We start from the raw sequence: 19,411 nt of genomic DNA on the forward strand, positions 1-19,411 counted from the left end.
AATCTCTGCACATCACTATCGTCAATAAAGTAATACAATTATTTCCTTCAAAGTCGTTATCAATTAATACGGAACTTCATGAGCGGACAAACGTCAAACCGGCCATCATAGCGTGCCGCTAGTTTAGTTTAGTTTTTGAGATAGACCCCCTCACAAAAATGTCTAAAACTGACAGCTTTGACCTTCCATTTATTTATTTTTTAAGATAAAAAAACCGGCAAAGTGCGAGTCAAGCTCGCGAAACGAGGGTTCCGTACTACAGTCGTATTTTATCGACATTTTGCACGATAATTCAAAAACTATGATGCATAAAAATAAATAAAAATCTGTTTTAGAATGCACAGGTGAAGCCCTTTCATAATATGATACCCCACTTGATATAGTTATCTTACTTCGAAAATTTAAAATACTAATTTTTAGTTCATGACCACAATTTCATTTTTTTGTGTGTTGTAACCACAAATTCACGGTTTTCAGATTTTTCTCCTACTTACCTACCTGCAAAATTTCATGATCCTAGGTCAACGGGAAGTACCCTGTAGGTTTCTTGACAGACCGGCAGACAGATAGACAACAAAGTGATCCTATAAGTATAAGGGTTCCGTTTTTCCTTTTGAGGTACGGAACCCTAAAAAGAATAAAAAACATATTCGTAGCTCTCTACTCAATGAATCATTGAGTAGGAGAAGATTAGGTTAACGTAATAATATGTACATATAAAAATTACTTACCTACCTAGACAACCGTCTTTCTCATAATATAATTTTACTGAAGTTTCAGAGTATTAAATTTTTAACCGCCATGCCGCCAGGCGCCAACCAGCCAACACATGAAAAATAAACGTCTAAAATCAAATGACATACCTAATATGCATTGTGCTCGGTGTGGCATGGTGTGGCACCACCGACCAAATAAAAGGAGGGTGTGGCACAGTAAAAAGTACTCTGTGGTGTGGCGCTACCAGGCAGCTACTGAAAGCCACAGAGTACATTGCTGACAGCCAAAGCAAAATAAGAAGAAGAAGGAAGGAACCTGTGACGTGCGTATAAGCGGTAGGTAAACCATAGATTAAGAACACCATAAACTGAGTTGCCACATTTCATTTGGTGTTGTTATAATACTATTCAATTTTGCCATAAAATAAAAAATAAAATGTGCGCAAAGGTGTGCAAACACGTAAAAATTGAAACTATGGTCACAGTGAACTGTTTTGTTTCTAAAGGTGGGTATGGCAAAGTTAACTGACTGGTAGCAAAGTCAGCTTCACGGTACCTTTCAAGTTTCAGCCCGATCCGTCCAGTAGTTTGATTTGAACTGCTTTGATAGATCAGTCTGTCAGTCAGCTTTTCCTTTTATATATTTTCATGTCAAAACACTCGAACCCACGATTTAAGTCGTTATTTTAAAGCTGTACCGTATTTTTTACACCACAGTTGACCCATAGAGCGCATGAGAAGTCATTTCGTACGGACTATATTCCCTATATTCAATGTACTCTGTGATTATTATAATATTCCTTGGTGAAAATAAAATGGCGGAAACAACAATGCCAATTGCCAAAGCATTGCTGCGCATTTTGTGAGATTTGAGATTTTCGATAAAATTTCCGATCATTCAATTTATGCTGGAATGCGGGAATGTCAAAATAATTTTAATGAGTTTTTAATCACAACAACATCAACATAATTTTGTTTTTATCAATAAGAAAAAATCAAACAATACAACAATCAAACAATATTAAATTTTATCATTTTTAAGTGCTTAGGTTTAGATAGGTGCCTAAAATAGCTAATCTACAACTGGTCTAGTTTTGTGTTCATATATTTTTTTAACTTAAAAGTTTCTTTAAATCTCAGATTAATAGGATAGGTACTTCTAATTCTAAATTATAGAAGTTGAAGCACACAAAAAAGTGTTTGTAAGTCCAATAACTGTGTGTATAAATTAATAACTTGGTAGGTAACGTACTATGACTTGCAAATAAAATTTTGTAGAATAAAATAAACATGGAACACAATAATATAGTGGTGAAGACAGAAGTACAACCTAATGGAGACATACTTTTATACTATGTTGACGGTAAGAAACTATTTATCTAAATTATTACAAGGCTACTATATAGGTACAATACTACCATTTTTCATTTTTATCATTACCGAAATAGCGATTACCAACCTCCCTTAGTTTAAAAGGAGCCTCATCCTTTCAAAATCACTTGAGAAGGCACTTTATTTCAGGCCTGGAATGTAATGTACTATTACAAGTGCTTTTGAATCATCTGGATAACATATAATGCACCTTACACAATCAAGTGTACTGGTCAAATTTGCATGACATAATATTATCTGTGTTACAGAAAACAATGGGAATGTCAATGAAAGTATTTTGGAATCCAGTTACCAGAATGTCCAAATATTGCCAGACTCCTACATGGTGGAAGATTTGGTTGATGAGGATTCACCAGATGAGTTTGAAATAGCCCAAGCGACTGAACAGGTCGCCAGAGAGAAATGGCTGGAAGAAGACATAAGAAGACTCATCACCTTCTTCATAGATAATAAAGAAACATTTCTAAGTGGCACCACTAAGAAAATTCACTTGTGGGTTGTTGCTTGTAAAACTATGTTAACAGATAAAAAACCTATTTCATGTGAAGCCAAGTTCAGTACTTTGAAGAAAAAGTACACACAACTATGTGTTGATAAACAGAATGGGGTAAATATCACTTGGCCATTCTTTGATCTATGCCATCAGGCCTTTCACGATGACCCTAGTATCATGACATATCTAAGAGAAGCTAGACAGGACACAGTCGTTGTGAACATGCCTGTACAAAACATTATCAACCAAGACGGAGTATTCATTGTAAAGAAAGTTAATACTGAACAAAATAAAGATACAAAAGTTGAATTGATGCTAAATTTGTATTTGAAACATAAGAAGACTACAAGCAATCAAAAAGCACATACTATCTCGAGGGCTATGTGGGAAACAATAGCAATGGAAATAGGGGAAGAGGATGCAGATTATTGGCACAAACGTTTCATGAATTTCAAACAGCATTATATTCGAATGGTGTATAAACGTAACGAAAGTGGTCCCGAAGCTATAAGCTGGCCTTATATGGGATATTTTGATCAAATATACGATGAAGACTTAGATTTTCAGCAAAAGTTTGGCATGCAAGATGATAAAAAAGTCGATGTTACAGTTATGATAGAGAGCTCGGATAAACTTTGGAATGATATGCAAAAAACATTCTTAGTGAAATATTATTTTGACTGCTTCAACGAATTTCAGGATCCTACGATACCTAAAAAGTTTCTATGGCAAGAAATTGGTAGGTTAATTGATAAAGGACCAGATTTGTGCAAGCAAAAGTATGAAGAACTTAAGAATGCACATTTTGATAAACTTTTAGCAGACGGATATGATTTGTATAAAAGAGTACCTTTGGATATACTTTTTGATAACATTATAGCTAAAGAAGTTGAAATTGAGATAGAGAAAGAAGTTGAGACGTCCGAATTATGGAAGGTAGAACAAATTGACGAGTTAGTACAATATGTATATAATAACAGTGGTATGGTCAAAGATCCTGTATGTTATTACGTATGTTGGTCTGTTCTTGCTAATAAATTCCAAAGAAGTATTTATTCATGTAAAATGCAATGGGATGAGTTGACAGCCATATATAAATCAGCTTTAGACGATAAGAAGGAAAATTCGGATATGCAAATAACTTGGAGATATATAGACTTGTTTGACAGAATATTTGACTATGGAATGGACACAAACTTACTTCACGGGTATAAGAAAAGTGATGAAAAAACTTTGCTTAGTAAACCTGGGAAATTAGCAGGTGAGATTTAAAACTTAGGCCGAGATCTATAGAGTAGACATGTGTCCGCTATAGCTTAACTTAACTGAAAACCGCTGCCGTGCCTATAGCGTACCGTAGCATTATTGTCGTAGCTAACAACGGTTATCAGCTAACATCTATGACGAACCACCTGACAACGCAACGCTGCCAACTGGCAACTGACAATGCATTGTTTGGTTTTTTGGTAACTAGAAACGCAATAATTATGCCTTCTCTTTCATTCTTTCACTGAAAGCTGAGAAGGAGCGGTATATTATAAACCAAAGCCGACCTTATCTCTATTACGCTAAGGCTTAACTGTACAAGTACTTGTCCATTACACTTTGATCTATCAATCTTAATACAGTTAGCCTTAGAGTAATAGAGATAAGGTCCTCTTTGGTTTATCAATCTTCGTGAAATGTTTTTGGTTAACTGGATTGTGGCAAACTATTCGTGCAGGCGTCCACTATAGTTTGACCTATGTCAATGATCATTATAATTAAACTTTGCTCCTATGAACTTAAGGTTGTGATTACTTCACGATATTCATGAAAGTAAAATTGGTTTTATTTTAGTGAATATGCGCGCGCTAGCTATACAGACGGTATTGATACGGCAGCTAGCTTAGTTACTCCAACGGAAACCGCTGCGCGTTGCGCATATTAAATTAGTTGAAACACATCTCTGATACTGATATTCGGCAACGGTTATCAATATTGGTATTGAAACTAAATAACTGTTGATTAACCGTTGCCAGAAATAGCCAATAACGCCCATCTTTACTATAGAGTGCACTTTGTCTTTGCTGAGACTTAAGATTGAGTTAAAATGAGACATATTTATGTGAGAGATATAGCTATGTCTCGTTTTAACTTTGTCTTAAGTCTATCTGTATATCAAATATTTGAAAAGAGCAACCGCCGAGTTTCTTGCTGGTTCTTCTCGGTAGGAAAGGCAATCCGAACCACTGGTAGATGCATCCGACGATTCGAAAGTACTTGTGAAAGTTTACTTGAATAAAAAATATTTATTATTATTATAAGTCTAAGCTAAGTCAGAGTGCGCTCTATAAATCTCATCCTTAGTTTACCATAACATTTTGCCAAGAACTTTACCTGCTTCGATTTAGTATTTTTAAATTCCTTTGTAGTAAAAAGTTATTTACTCAGAAAAGTCCAGTCAAAATTGGTTTAGCTATAACAAAGGTTAGCCTAGGAATGTTTTACTTTTAACTTTAATAATGTATCACTTGTTCAATCCACTTTGGTTCCGTACCCAAAGCTAAGCCTAAGCGTACAAAACCTCTGCTGTCTATCCGTCTGTCCGTTTGTCCGTCTGTCTGTGGCTATATCTCGGGAACCATAAAAGGTAGAAACCTGAAATTATCACAGAATGTGTGTTTACTATTGCCACTATAATAACAAATAATAAAAATTTCAAAATTGCTGCCACGAAAATTAAAAAAATTCAAAAATGTTATTTCTATTATGATGGTACAGCACCACTACAGCACCTTTTTATTTATGTAAGTGCTCAAAACTTAACAACCTTAGAGCCTCAATAGCTAAACAGGTAAAGGAGTGGACTGAAAACCGAAAGGTTGACGGTTCAAACCCCGCCCGTTGCACTATTGTCGTACCTACTCCTAGCACAAGCTTGATGCTTAGTTGGAGAGGAAAGGGGAATATTAGTCATTTAACATGGCTAATATTCTTTAAAAAAAATCAATGTTTCTTGTTCTCTCACATAAATAAGTTTCAATTAATTTCAGCTAAAAGAATAATAATCAAAAACAACGACGAAACGCTCGTCGAAAACGGCGAAATATGTGACGACGGCGGGTCCTATGACGAGAGAGGCTTTATAAAACGCACCAAGAAACGTAACGGTGACGAAAAAGCCTTTAAAATTCTGGAGTTTTATCTAAAAAATAAGGATAAGTTTGCCTCGTCGTTTTACAAGAAACTGGCTCTATGGGAGGTTTTGGCGAAACAAATAGGGATCTCTGCCACCGAATGCGCTCATAGATTCCGGAATTTCAAACAGGTAAAACATACTTTTATTTTAACACTAGCTGATGCCCGTGTTATATTACGATAAAATTGGATACATAATTATTATGCTAAAATTCATCTAATCATAAACTTGGGAATCTGAAGTAAATGTTTGTTGTGATATTTAAAACAGAATCGTAATTCCGTTTCCGAATTCAATATCAATGTACGGAAAGAGTATGATTTAATTAGTATCTTTTCTTGTATGTTGTTTAATTTAATATTTAGGAATGTGACAATACGATAAATAATATTATGTGAATTGTCAATACTGGTAACTAATTATTCATTGTAAAATTGTAAATTAAATACTGTCAATGTACGGAAAGGGTATGATTTGAATAGTATCTTTTCTTGTATGTTGTTTAATTTAATATTTAGGAATGTGACAATACGATAAATAATATTATGTGAATTGTCAATACTGGTAACTAATTATTCATTGTAAATTAAATACTGTCAATGTACTAAGGGTGACATTATACTAAGCTATTGTCAACATACAGTTGGCAATAGCTATTATGTGAAATAATAATGTTGTGTAAACTGTCAATTTAAGTCGCTTATTATTATTGTAAATTATTAATACGTAGACCATCAATGTCACTGATTTTATTATTGTAAATTGGGTGTGTCAACATACCTTTTGTCAACAAACCTAAAATAAATAATGATTAATATTAAGATCATGTGATAGTCGATATCCGCCTTGTTTGCGATGGCAGTGTTATAAAAGTACCCTACCTCGACAGAGAGGGGACAGTCTTGTATCGACAGCCCAGAGCAAACACAGCGGACCTCACTGAAGTTAAGTATTCTTATATTTTATTATAATGTAATGTAATCATTTGCCTTTTATAGGTTACCTGTTGTAACTGTGTACCCAATATGTACCTACTACTTTACTCAACGTTCTAATGTTTTAAAAGATGTGTGTTATGGAGTTTCTTTGCCCTTTCTTCTCCATGACTAAACACCTTAGCGAAATGGGTGGTAGATTCATTTTAATATAAATAGATCAATGCTGAACAATACAATTTAATTATTATTCTACTTGGTTGGTTTTACTTCTGTATTTATAACCTACCCTCTTTTGCTACTTATTTTATACATTGAGATAAAAGTAAACACTAGGTTGTTAGCTTCTAATTATTATCTAGAAGCTTGTTTAGATGATCAGGATTCTTACTTTTAAATAATACAGCAGATGCTTTGCTTGATTTTTAATTACTTAGTATTTGGCCTTACCTGACAAATAATTGATAAATGATAACTTTCATTAGTAATCATTGGATTTAATTTATCATCACTATTAAAGCCCACTGTCTTAACTTCTTTCTTTATACAAAATCTCACATCAGAAGTGGGATACGATAATTCTTTTCTTGTCGTAATACTAATACTTTTCAAATGCTTTCAGTAATCGTGGATGTGGCCTCTCCTCGAAGCGACAGGCTGCCACCTGTCGTCGGCGGCACTTGGTGCTCGTGTGGCACCTTTTGTTGGAACGTCGCTCCAATTGTGAAAGATAAGTGAAGTGTAATTATGTGCTGCTTTAAAGTGATCTTAAAACCACGTTTGTGGTATTGTTTCTATGAAAAAGTTTTTGTGAGGGTAATCATAAAAGATTTTAATTAGTTAGATAAACCACGTGTTGTGGTATAATTTATTTGGATAAGAATAAGTCTAGTTAGAGGTCAGATTGGCCGAACGGTTTTTGATAAAGTATATGTAGATGTGAAATCATTTAGAACGTTATGATATACCGAAACAAAAAGGTTTGCTTTTAAGAAATCGCACCGTACTTACAGCTCAAAACTTGAAGAAATTAACTTATTCTGATTAATTAAACTTAAACATAAACTATATTTATTTATTTTGCTTCTTAAAATAATTCAACTATTTGTCTTTTCTTAAAACAACACAAGAGATTATCCATTCGAACAATTTTGTCGTTCAACTAATTTCCTTTTCTTAAAACAACGCAAAGCAGATTGCCTACTCAAGTATTTTTTTTCTACTCAGTGACGTTATTATAACATTTAACATTTTTTTTTTAATAAATAAGGATTAAGATTACCAAACTGTTTCCACATACAAAATAATAATAATAATAATAATACAACTACAAATTCTTTGAGATTTCTTACATTAATTTTATTCTTAACTCTATAATATTATTATAACTTCGCTTAAGAATAATTCCCCTTAAATATAGTTTGTTTTATTTAATCTTCTTTTGTCGAAATATCTCATTTCAAAAGTATTTTCTTTTTAATAAAATATTCTTATTGTTCCCACATATCAGCAATAAACTTTGAGGTTAGGTTGAACCTGATTTTATTTTATCTTATTATTTTGACAAACCAATCAAGTAAATAGGAACCTATTTTTTTTTTCTATTGGTCATCCTACTAAAAATAATAATACGTCCTACATTTTATTTTAGGAAATACCTACGTTACAACGTGTTATTAATTTATTCCTGTTTTGAGTTTGTTTGATATACATACAAATCAAATAAAGAACATATTTATTCAAGCGGTAATAAAAAAAAAACTGGAGATCATAGGAGTAAACCAAAACCTGTTTGTACATTTGGCGTTCCTCAGGGATCAATATTAGGGCCTTTGTTATTCCTGATCTATATTGATAGTATAAATGAAATAGGTTTAAAAGGAAACATACTGTTGTACGCTGATGATACATGTTTATTTTACTATGGCAACTCAATACACACAATCATCACAGATGCACAAAACGACTTAATACTACTCAATAAATGGTTTCAATAATATAACCTACTTACAATTAATACCTCAAAAAAAAAACCATATGCTACATTAAATAGTTACATATAAATATAACTACAATATATTTTCATACTAAATTCACATACATGACTATAAAAATAAAAATAAAATACAAACATATAAACATTTTTAAATATACGTGTCGCACTAGTGATGCAGTGCTGTCGTGACTCAGAGAATGACTTTTTCAGAATCGACGAAAAACTGATTATTCACTTCCTGTTATAGATTATAAAAAAGTGCTTACTTTATAAGGTTTATAAATAATATTAACGCAATTATCATTTACATTCGCAATTTTTGAGTTAAGACTGTATTGCTCAAACAAAAAGTTTTCAGAAAGAGTAATTATTTTTAGTTGTATAGTTATTGCTGAAAATTTTTGAGTTACTATAAATAATGTTTGACTTTTTCCTTATGGTTTTGAGTATAATTTTGTAGTTACAACAATTATTTAATTTAGTTTTAAGTTTTATAGTTCCCTCCAAAAAAATAATTTGCACATTCAGGTTTGGACATTGATAAATAAAACCAGATAATCAAGAAAATTCAATCAGATAATCAGTTTTTATTTATAAAAAGTAATAATTTAATTTCAACAATTTCTGCCTTTTTCAACAAAAAAAAAAAAAACCTTCCAAAACAATAAACAAAATTTGTCTTGAATACAAAAAAAAAAACAGAGCCAATCAAAATAATTTTTTTTTAACTTAAATAATCAGCTATTGTTGTAACTGCACAGTAATTGTACGTAGTCACTAAATTGGAGCTAGGCAAAATTAAATATTAGTATTTCTATAATAATAGTATACTTAAACTAGTTTTACATCAGTCTGTTTCTAATAATTAGCATCAAAATGACAGCAATATTTTTTATTTAAGTACTTAAAATCAACCAGTCAAACTTCGCAAGTAAGATTCATAATAGGTCCTGGGAATCATATTTTGTCGAGCAGTTCTTTCGTCTTTTAATATTTTTGTTTAATTGTTTATGCTGGTGTCAAAGCAACAGAAAAATAACGTTTGGTTTCCAGCTTCACATTAAAATTACTACCCCACTGGTCACAATTTAATTCACATTAAAATGACTTACTAAACCAATAAGGGTGTCTTAAGTGAAAATACTATTTTAAATTTCATTTCTGTGAATCGATAATAGTGTAATAACTAGAAATACACCTACACACTAGAAATATCTATTTAGGTTTAAATCAGCTATATTGTATTAACTCGAATTCATAGTTGAACTTTTACATACCTGATTCAACAATATCGTTCCAATTTGAATTAATGCGGTCTAAACAGTAAACTGTCACGTCCTTCTTCGTCGAATTTAGATGTAACTAAAGATGATGCAATATTGGTTAGGGTATCACGACAGTTAGTCAGTCACTCAAATTTGACATGTTTTGGGTTGCGACAGTGTGTCGTCGGTGCGATATATGTATACATTTGTATATACTATAAACCCTATACTTACTATAATACATATGTAATACATACACATAGGTACAGATATTATTACTATTATACTACTACCAAGCCGTTTCTAGTAATCCGTGTTTTGCCAATTCTATTTCTACCCACTTTATTTTGTATAAAATCGCAGTGGATGTGTGGATAAGATACCTACTGTTTATTTGTTAAATTTCTCATGTAAGTGAATTTATTTCATAGTGAGAATAAAGTTCTTTAACCGTAATAGTAGTAACCGTATACATATTAACATTGGGGAACATTGTTTGGTAACAACAAAGAAAACATATTCTATTCTACTCTGATTTCGGTCTGACGTCTATCGACGTCTGGCTATCCTGGTTTTTATGACAGTAACATTGACATTGAATCATTGAATATCGTTTTGTGAATGGAGCAATCTTATTTTTTTTTATGTCGGTACTTTTGTTGCCGCTGTTCATTTAAGTTCACTGGCTGCATTTTTCTATTTTTCTATGTACTTCGGGAACGAAGTACTTATCAAGATGGCCGAATGGTAATAAAACATACTAATAATTTATGCTAAATGACAGAACAGAGGAAGAAAAAAAAAAATATGCTCAATGGATACAAAATGTTAAGACTCACAATGTGACAAAATGTTAAGACTCCCGAATGTAGCAACCAACAAAAAAAAAAACAAAAAAAAAAAAACAAAAAAAAAATCCAATGATTATCCCCGAATGGGACAAATGTTATTATTCCCGTATGGAACGGATGTTATTATTCCCAAAGGGGACAATTTTTTATTCCCGTATGAAACGGATGTTATTATTCCCAAAGGGGACAATTTTTATTATTCAAACATATAAAACAAAGGGAGTTAGGTTAGTTAGGTCTGCCTGGCACTAATCATTGCCCTTTTCATTGGTCGGGTAATGTTAGACGGCTCGACTTGACAGTGCTGGTATTACACCATTGGTGTGATACATCTTATTGGTGATAATTCAGTAATGTCCTGGTACGAGACCCATTTATGGGGGCGGCAGACAGTTAGCTAGGTAGTTAGGCTGCCCGGCACTAATCATTACTAGACCCAAAAAAAAAAAAAAAAAAAAAAAAAAAACAAAAAAAAAGGGGGTTAGTAATGTTAGACGGCTTGTTCGGACGGTACCAGTAAGTAGCGAGGTCTAGGTAATGACCTCTACTGGGCAAGAGTCTAGTACAAGACCCATTTATGGGGCGGCAGCGGTTAGGCCAGTTAGTTAGGCTGCCTGGCACTAATCATTACTAGTACCAAAAAAAAAAAAAAAAAAAAAAAGAGTCAAAAAATATTGGTTAGTAATGTTAGACGGCTTGTTCGGACGGTGCCAGTAAGTAGCGAGGTCTAGTAATAACCTCTACTGGGCAAGAGTCTAGTACAAGACCCATTTATGGGGAGGCAGCGGTTAGGCCAGTTAGTTAGGCTGCCCGGCACTAATCATTACTAGTACCAATAAAAAAAAAAAAAAAGAGTTAAAAAATATTGGTTAGTAATGTTAGACGGCTTGTTCGGACGGTGCCAGTAAGTAGCGAGGTGTAGTAATGACCTCTACTGGGCAAGAGTCTAGTACAAGACCCATTTATGGGGGGGGCAGCGGTTAGGCCAGTTAGTTAGGGCTGCCGGCACTAATCATTACTAGTACCAATAAAAAAAAAAAAAAAGTTAAAAAATATTGGTTGGTAATGTTAGACGGCTTGTTCGGACGGTGCCAGTAAGTAGCGAGGTCTAGTAATGACCTCTACTGGGCAAGAGTCTAGTACAAGACCCCTTGCTTTATAAAACTAATAATAATAAAACAAAAACTATACATATTATACAAAAAAAATAATTAAACATTAAATTATGGGGCGCAGCCAGTTAGGGACAGTTAAACTAGGTAGCTGTAGCTTATAGATCATTTTAGCTTATAGATCTTCCTTAGCTTATAGATCTTTTTAGCTTACAGTAATTTTTTTTTATTTAGCTCTTAGCTAGATTTTTTTTCTTTTCTTTCTAATTTCCCTATGTACTTCGGGAACGAAGTACTTGTCAGTATGGCCGTGTTATATTACGATAAAATTGGATACATAATTATTATGCTAAAATTCATCTAATCATAAACTTGGGAATCTGAAGTAAATGTTTGTTGTGATATTTAAAACAGAATCGTAATTCCGTTTCCGAATTCAATATCAATGTACGGAAAGAGTATGATTTAATTAGTATCTTTTCTTGTATGTTGTTTAATTTAATATTTAGGAATGTGACAATACGATAAATAATATTATGTGAATTGTCAATACTGGTAACTAATTATTCATTGTAAAATTGTAAATTAAATACTGTCAATGTACGGAAAGGGTATGATTTGAATAGTATCTTTTCTTGTATGTTGTTTAATTTAATATTTAGGAATGTGACAATACGATAAATAATATTATGTGAATTGTCAATACTGGTAACTAATTATTCATTGTAAATTAAATACTGTCAATGTACTAAGGGTGACATTATACTAAGCTATTGTCAACATACAGTTGGCAATAGCTATTATGTGAAATAATAATGTTGTGTAAACTGTCAATTTAAGTCGCTTATTATTATTGTAAATTATTAATACGTAGACCATCAATGTCACTGATTTTATTATTGTAAATTGGGTGTGTCAACATACCTTTTGTCAACAAACCTAAAATAAATAATGATTAATATTAAGATCATGTGATAGTCGATATCCGCCTTGTTTGCGATGGCAGTGTTATAAAAGTACCCTACCTCGACAGAGAGGGGACAGTCTTGTATCGACAGCCCAGAGCAAACACAGCGGACCTCACTGAAGTTAAGTATTCTTATATTTTATTATAATGTAATGTAATCATTTGCCTTTTATAGGTTACCTGTTGTAACTGTGTACCCAATATGTACCTACTACTTTACTCAACGTTCTAATGTTTTAAAAGATGTGTGTTATGGAGTTTCTTTGCCCTTTCTTCTCCATGACTAAACACCTTAGCGAAATGGGTGGTAGATTCATTTTAATATAAATAGATCAATGCTGAACAATACAATTTAATTATTATTCTACTTGGTTGGTTTTACTTCTGTATTTATAACCTACCCTCTTTTGCTACTTATTTTATACATTGAGATAAAAGTAAACACTAGGTTGTTAGCTTCTAATTATTATCTAGAAGCTTGTTTAGATGATCAGGATTCTTACTTTTAAATAATACAGCAGATGCTTTGCTTGATTTTTAATTACTTAGTATTTGGCCTTACCTGACAAATAATTGATAAATGATAACTTTCATTAGTAATCATTGGATTTAATTTATCATCACTATTAAAGCCCACTGTCTTAACTTCTTTCTTTATACAAAATCTCACACCCGCGACTTCGTACGCGTGAATTTAGGTTTTCAAAAATCCCGTGGGAATTCTTTGATTTTCCGGGATGAAAAGTAGCCTATGTGTTAATCCAGGGTATAATCTATCTCCATTCCAAATTTCGTCCAAATCCGTTCAGCCATTTTTGCGTAATTGAGTAAAAAACATCCAAACATCTAAACATCCACACTTTCACATTTATAATATTAAGTAGGATTAGATAATGCCCGCGACTTCATCCGCGTGGATTTAGGTTTTTTATCCCGTGGAAACCCTTTTTTTAGGGATCCGTACGTCAAAAAGAAAAAAGGAACCCTTATAGGATCATTTTGTTGTCTGTCTGTCCATCGTGTCTATCAAGAAAGCCTATAGGTAGGTAGGTAGGTATGTCTTATAGCACAAGTAATGGGAAAAATCTGAAAACTGTGAATTTGTGGTCAGGTACATCTAAAAAAAATTTAAATGTTTAAAAATATTTACTAAATCACGTAAAGATGGCGCAGTATAATGACGGCATTAACTTGCAGTGTTCTACAAAAAAAATATAAGGCTAATTATAGGCTTATACGTCCCGCAAATTGCTAATGCGCCTGGCCGCCATTTTCAAGTTTCGGGCTGATGGTATATTTTTATTTCGGCTGACGTCAAAATGATGTCATTTCGATGTTAATGAGATATGGTTCCACTTCCAGCGCAATAGCAATTTGCGAGACTTATACTATTTACGATGGTACGGAACCCTTCGTGTACGAGTCGGACTCGCACTTGACCGGTTTTTTTTTCTGTACAGGTTTACACGACATACGTTCAACGTGAAATAAATAAACCAGAAAAGCCAATCCTATGGCCCTATTACACTCTATGCAAGAAAGTGTTTGGCTATAGAGCAATCAAAACTAAACTCAAAAACGGAAAAATCGATTCTGACGACGAAGAAGAATGGTCTGCGAAAGAAATCAAACAAGTTATCAATTACTTTGCGCGAAATTACTGTACCCTTATTGATGATGTTGAAGATAGAAATAAGTGGAGCAATTTGGCGCTGGAGTTGGGCAGATCAGCTTCGAGTTGTTGTGATAAATTCCTTGAGTTGAGGAAGTCTTATCGAAAATTGAAAACTATGAAGGCAAGGTAATATTGTTATGCATGTACTTTTAGAAACTGTGATAGCCTAGTGGTTAGGACGTCCGCCTTCTAATCGGAGGTCGGGGGCTCGATCCTGGGCTCGCACCTTTAACTTTTCGGAGTTATGTGCGTTTTAAGTAATTTAATATCACTTGCTTTAACGGTGAAGGAAAACATCGTTAATATTTTGACATACATACAACATAATATTTTGACCATGCCATGTATATATATTTATGAGACTATCATTTTTATTAAACAAAACTTGAATTTATATGAAAACTTCAATAGTAAAAGGCATGTGCTTAAACTGCGGCACCCTCCTAGTAGAACCGCTCATTTCTCCAAAAGTTTTTTTGCCACTGGGCCACTCTTGTATAATCACTTGCCCAAATATATAATTGAGACGCGAGAACTTCCTTTATTTAAGATAAAATTGAAAAAACTATTGTTAGAAAAGACATATTACTCGATTAATGATTACCTTGTAGAGAAATTTTAGTTTTATTTTAATTTTTGACATTTGTAACATTATCATTTAAATTTGTATTTTTTTGTGACTAAGTATTTAATTTGACTAATCAAAACTATGTACACGTTGTTCGGTATATCATAAGTCACAACATATTGCATGCTAATAGGCAGAATTTGGCTGTACCTTTTTGTTTTGTAATATCTGCACTGTTTACCCATATTCGCAATAAAGAAATTTGAATTTGAATTTGAATTTGAATCGTGAGAAAACCTGCATGCCTGAGAGTTCTCCATAATGTTCTCAAAGGTGTGTGAAGTCTACCAATCTGCACATGGCCAGCGTGGTAGACTATGGCCAAACCCTTCTCACTCTGTAGTGAGCCGGCGATGGGTTGATCATGATGATGATGATGTACTTTTATAGGTACAGGCTGTAATCAGAATTCTAGCAAATATTATTATTAACGTTATTGTTATAATACCTTAACACAATCCAATACCAATAACCATTTGCCTGATTTTGTAGTTTTAGTGATTTAGTATTTTTCAAACTCGCAATGTATAGCGTGCAAAACTCGGGTCAATGCCCCACCTACGACGTGGCAAGTACATAGTGCTATATTTTGTACGACGGGACCATTCGTGCGCGAGTCCGGCTCACGCTTGACTGGTTTTTTAATTTTAAGATTAAGTTTAAAGTTTTTGAATTTTATAATACCAGGAACTTTTACAGGAATACCGAATATATATAACTAGATGATGCCCGCGACTTCGTCCGCGTGGATTTAGGTTTTTAAAAGTTCCGTGGGAACTCTTTGATTTTCCGCGATAAAAAGTAGGCTTCCCCGGGATGCAAGCTATCTCTGTACTAAATTTCATTAAAATCGGTTGAACGGATGGGACGTGAGAAGCTAGCAGACAGGCAGACACTTTTGGATTTATAATATTAGTATGGATATATAATACAGGAAATTTTATAGTACCGTTTTCCAGGAATCCAGACGTGAAAGTATCTTGGAAGTATTTCATCATGATGGATGACATTTACAAGACAGGCGCGCAAGATATTCAAGATGTCGAGGTTTTGGACAAAATGGAGGTCGATGAGAACGGATACGAGTATGATGAAGACACTGTGGTTCAAGGTAGGTTTTGATACTAAATTCTCTGCTCGTTGTACCAGATCCTGTTTTCCATACACATGCAAACTGTGGAATCAACTCCCTTCGGCGATGTTCCCATTAGATTACAACATGGGGTTATTCAAGGGGCAGACTAAGAAATTTTTGCAAGGCCGGCAACGCATTGGTGGTTCCTCTGGTACTGCAAATGTTCATGAGCGGCGGTAATCACTTAAGATCAGGTGACCCGCCTGCGCGTTTGCTCGCCATTTTTATTTAAAAAAAATTAATCAGATCTGCCCCCCGATTGTATAAGAAAAACTGTAGGTATTCATCGTTGATAAGATCCGAAATAAGGAGATCCGCAGGAGAACCAAGGTCACTGACATAGGTGTCTATATTGTTTACTAGCTGATGCCCGCGACTTCATCCGCGTAGATTTACATTTCACAAAATCCCACGGGAACTCTTTGATATTCCGGGATAAAAAGTAGCCTATGTGTTAATCCAGGGTGTAATCTATCTCCATTCCAAATTTCATCCACTCCGTTCAGCCGTTTTTGCGTGATTGTGTAACAAACATCCAAACATCCACACTTTCACATTTATAATATTATAGGATTAGAATTAGGATTATTAGGATTGCGATACTAAACTTCCTTATTCAATATTTTCAGATGACGATTTTCAATGTATAATCGTCATGCCGGAAGGTGAGGAAGACATAAACAACGCGCAAATCATACTGCCGGAGGGAGATAACATTCCAAACGACTTGAACAATATTGAGGAGCGAGATAATATTCCACACGACTTGAACAATATCGAGGAGCGAGATAATATTCCACACGACTTGAACAATATCGAGGAGCGAGATCAGATGCCTGATGACATGGACAATATCTATGTTAAGTCCGAAAACAAACAAATAATTACAAAATGGAACAGACGAGGCAAAACACGACTCCTTAAACTCTACTTGAAGTATCTAAAAACTCATGAAGGCCAAGAAATAAATTCAAGAGACATGTGGACGGAAATAGCATCGAAAATGGACGAAAAAACTCCAATATCCTGCAAAAAAATGCTTATAAAACTCAAAAAACTCCTCAATGACACTAATAATACACCATACCACAATTTGTTACAAAAGATTTCAGCTATAAAACCAATGCTTAAGAAAGCCTCGACAAACCAAGATTTGGATTCAATAAAAGTGTTCAATGACGTACAAATTGATGATAATAAGGTCTATAATGCCTTGCAGTATTACTTACAGAATTTAGAAGATTTCGTTAGCCCAAAATTCGAAAAGAAATATCTATGGACGGAACTCGCGAAATATATTTCGGAGCCAGTCATTAAAATTTTCAATAAAATCAACTATTTGAAAATAAGTTTTAATAACGAATTGTTTACGCCCTATAAGGATATCCTACAAGAAATATTGACAAAGGAAAATGCTTTAAAGGAAGCTTTGTGTAACGATTTACCAACTTTAGAAACTGATGATATAGAAGAAACATGGTCGGATATAGAAATCGAACGGTTACTGACATGGTATTTAGCGCATTTAGATAAATTCAAAAATCCCAAATTCGTGAGAAGTTATCTATGGATGGAGGCTTCAGATATTTTGAAGAAAAGCCCCTTGGTTTGTTCCAAGAAAATGTTGGAAATAAGGTCCCAATATAGAGCGATGGTCAAGGAAAGTCCAGAGGCATTGGATAACTGGAAGTTCTATAATCTGTGTCAACGTATCTATGGTACTGGGAAAAAGAGCATAAATAATTAGAAAATATTATCATCATCGTCATCATCATGGTCAACCCATCGCCGGCTCACTACAGAGCACGAGTCTCCACTCAGAGTGAGAAGGGTTTGGCCATAGTCATGGCTCATACCTTTGAGTACATTATGGAGAACTCTCAGGCATGTAGGTTTCCTCACGATGTTTTCCTTCACCGTTAAAGCGAGTGATATTTAATAACAACTTACAAAAACATATAAAATAATTGTCAAAGAAATCGGCGGCTCCTCTGGTGCTGCAAATGTTCATGGGCGGCGGTAATCACTTAACATCAGGTGACCCGCCTGCTCGTTTGCTCGCTATATCTATTAAAAAAAAATCATTTTAAGTAAACTGTAAATATTTATATATTGCTAAATTATGTCTATTTTTAAAATTAAAGTAAATATGTACTATGTAGTTAATAAAATAAAAAGTATACAGTATTTTCGTCTTTTATTTGTACCAAAAACATTTACAGTAAAGAGAGAAAGAGAACAAAAGTGGACAGAGAAGCACTTATCTCTCTCTCCAGATCTCTACCAGTGACCCTGGCAGTGCGAGAGGTTGTAAAGGAAGTAGAATAGGTACAAAAAGAAGATAGAAGAAGATACTATGTCTTTCCATTTTTACGTACTTGACTCTCATAAATTCTGAGAGGAGACCGGCGGGGTGATTACGTATCTCGCGACAGGCGTAAATCTTGCGATAATTGCTGTCAAAACAGCGGCTAGAGAGAGACAGCAATAGCCACAAAGCAAAATAAGAAGAAGAGAGACAGCAAATGAACTGTCGCATTACCCCGCCGTTCTCTCATCGTCGGTGGGCCGGCGATGTGTTGATCATGATGATAAGGATGACTGACATGTTTCTATGACATCATGATCATCCCATCGCCGCCGGCCCACTTTTATCCATGCTTTATGCCACATCCCTAATCTATTATCTATGATCAAAGATTATGTTTTTGTCTATGCCCCTTTCGTGTCGAAGTGATGTCGGCATAAAGTTTCTTTCATTTATTTAGAACTACCTGGTACTCGCGACTTCATACGCGTGGATTTAGGTTTTTTAAAATCCCGTGGGAACTCATTGATTTCCCGGGATAAAAAGTAGCCTTTGGCACTCTCCCAGGTCTTAACTATACCCATGCAAAACATCACGTCACTCCGTTGCTCCGTTGCGACATGATTGAAGGACAAACGAATAAACCAACAAACACTTTCGCATTTATAAAATGGGTACTGATTCTCGTTTTTGTTTAATATTCCTGCGCGACCCTGTCTTTATATACTATATAATCAGCTCAGGTGTCCTATCTAAG

The 19,411-nt window shown here is 34.1% G+C and overlaps 1 protein-coding gene across 2 annotated transcripts; it reads left to right on the forward strand.

Annotated features, from left to right (window-relative positions):
* The first annotated feature begins 786 nt into the window (after positions 1-786).
* On the forward strand, positions 787-18,533 carry LOC117993218 (reticulocyte-binding protein 3-like). Of its 2 annotated transcripts, none has more exons than XM_069506505.1 (6): positions 787-1,052; positions 2,357-3,862; positions 5,637-5,911; positions 14,369-14,709; positions 16,171-16,322; positions 16,976-18,533. In XM_069506505.1, exons 2-6 carry the CDS (start codon positions 2,431-2,433, stop codon positions 18,091-18,093), a joined length of 3,318 nt encoding a protein of 1,105 aa, XP_069362606.1. In that variant the 5' UTR covers positions 787-1,052; positions 2,357-2,430; the 3' UTR covers positions 18,094-18,533. The 2 variants fall into 2 exon arrangements, with proteins under 2 accessions (XP_069362606.1, XP_069362605.1); XM_069506504.1 differs by lacking the exon at positions 787-1,052 and adding an exon at positions 1,086-2,079.
* The last annotated feature ends 878 nt before the right edge of the window (positions 18,534-19,411 follow it).

The sequence above is a fragment of the Maniola hyperantus genome, chromosome 23 (assembly GCF_902806685.2).
Source record: "Maniola hyperantus chromosome 23, iAphHyp1.2, whole genome shotgun sequence".
Lineage (NCBI taxonomy): Eukaryota > Metazoa > Arthropoda > Insecta > Lepidoptera > Nymphalidae > Maniola > Maniola hyperantus.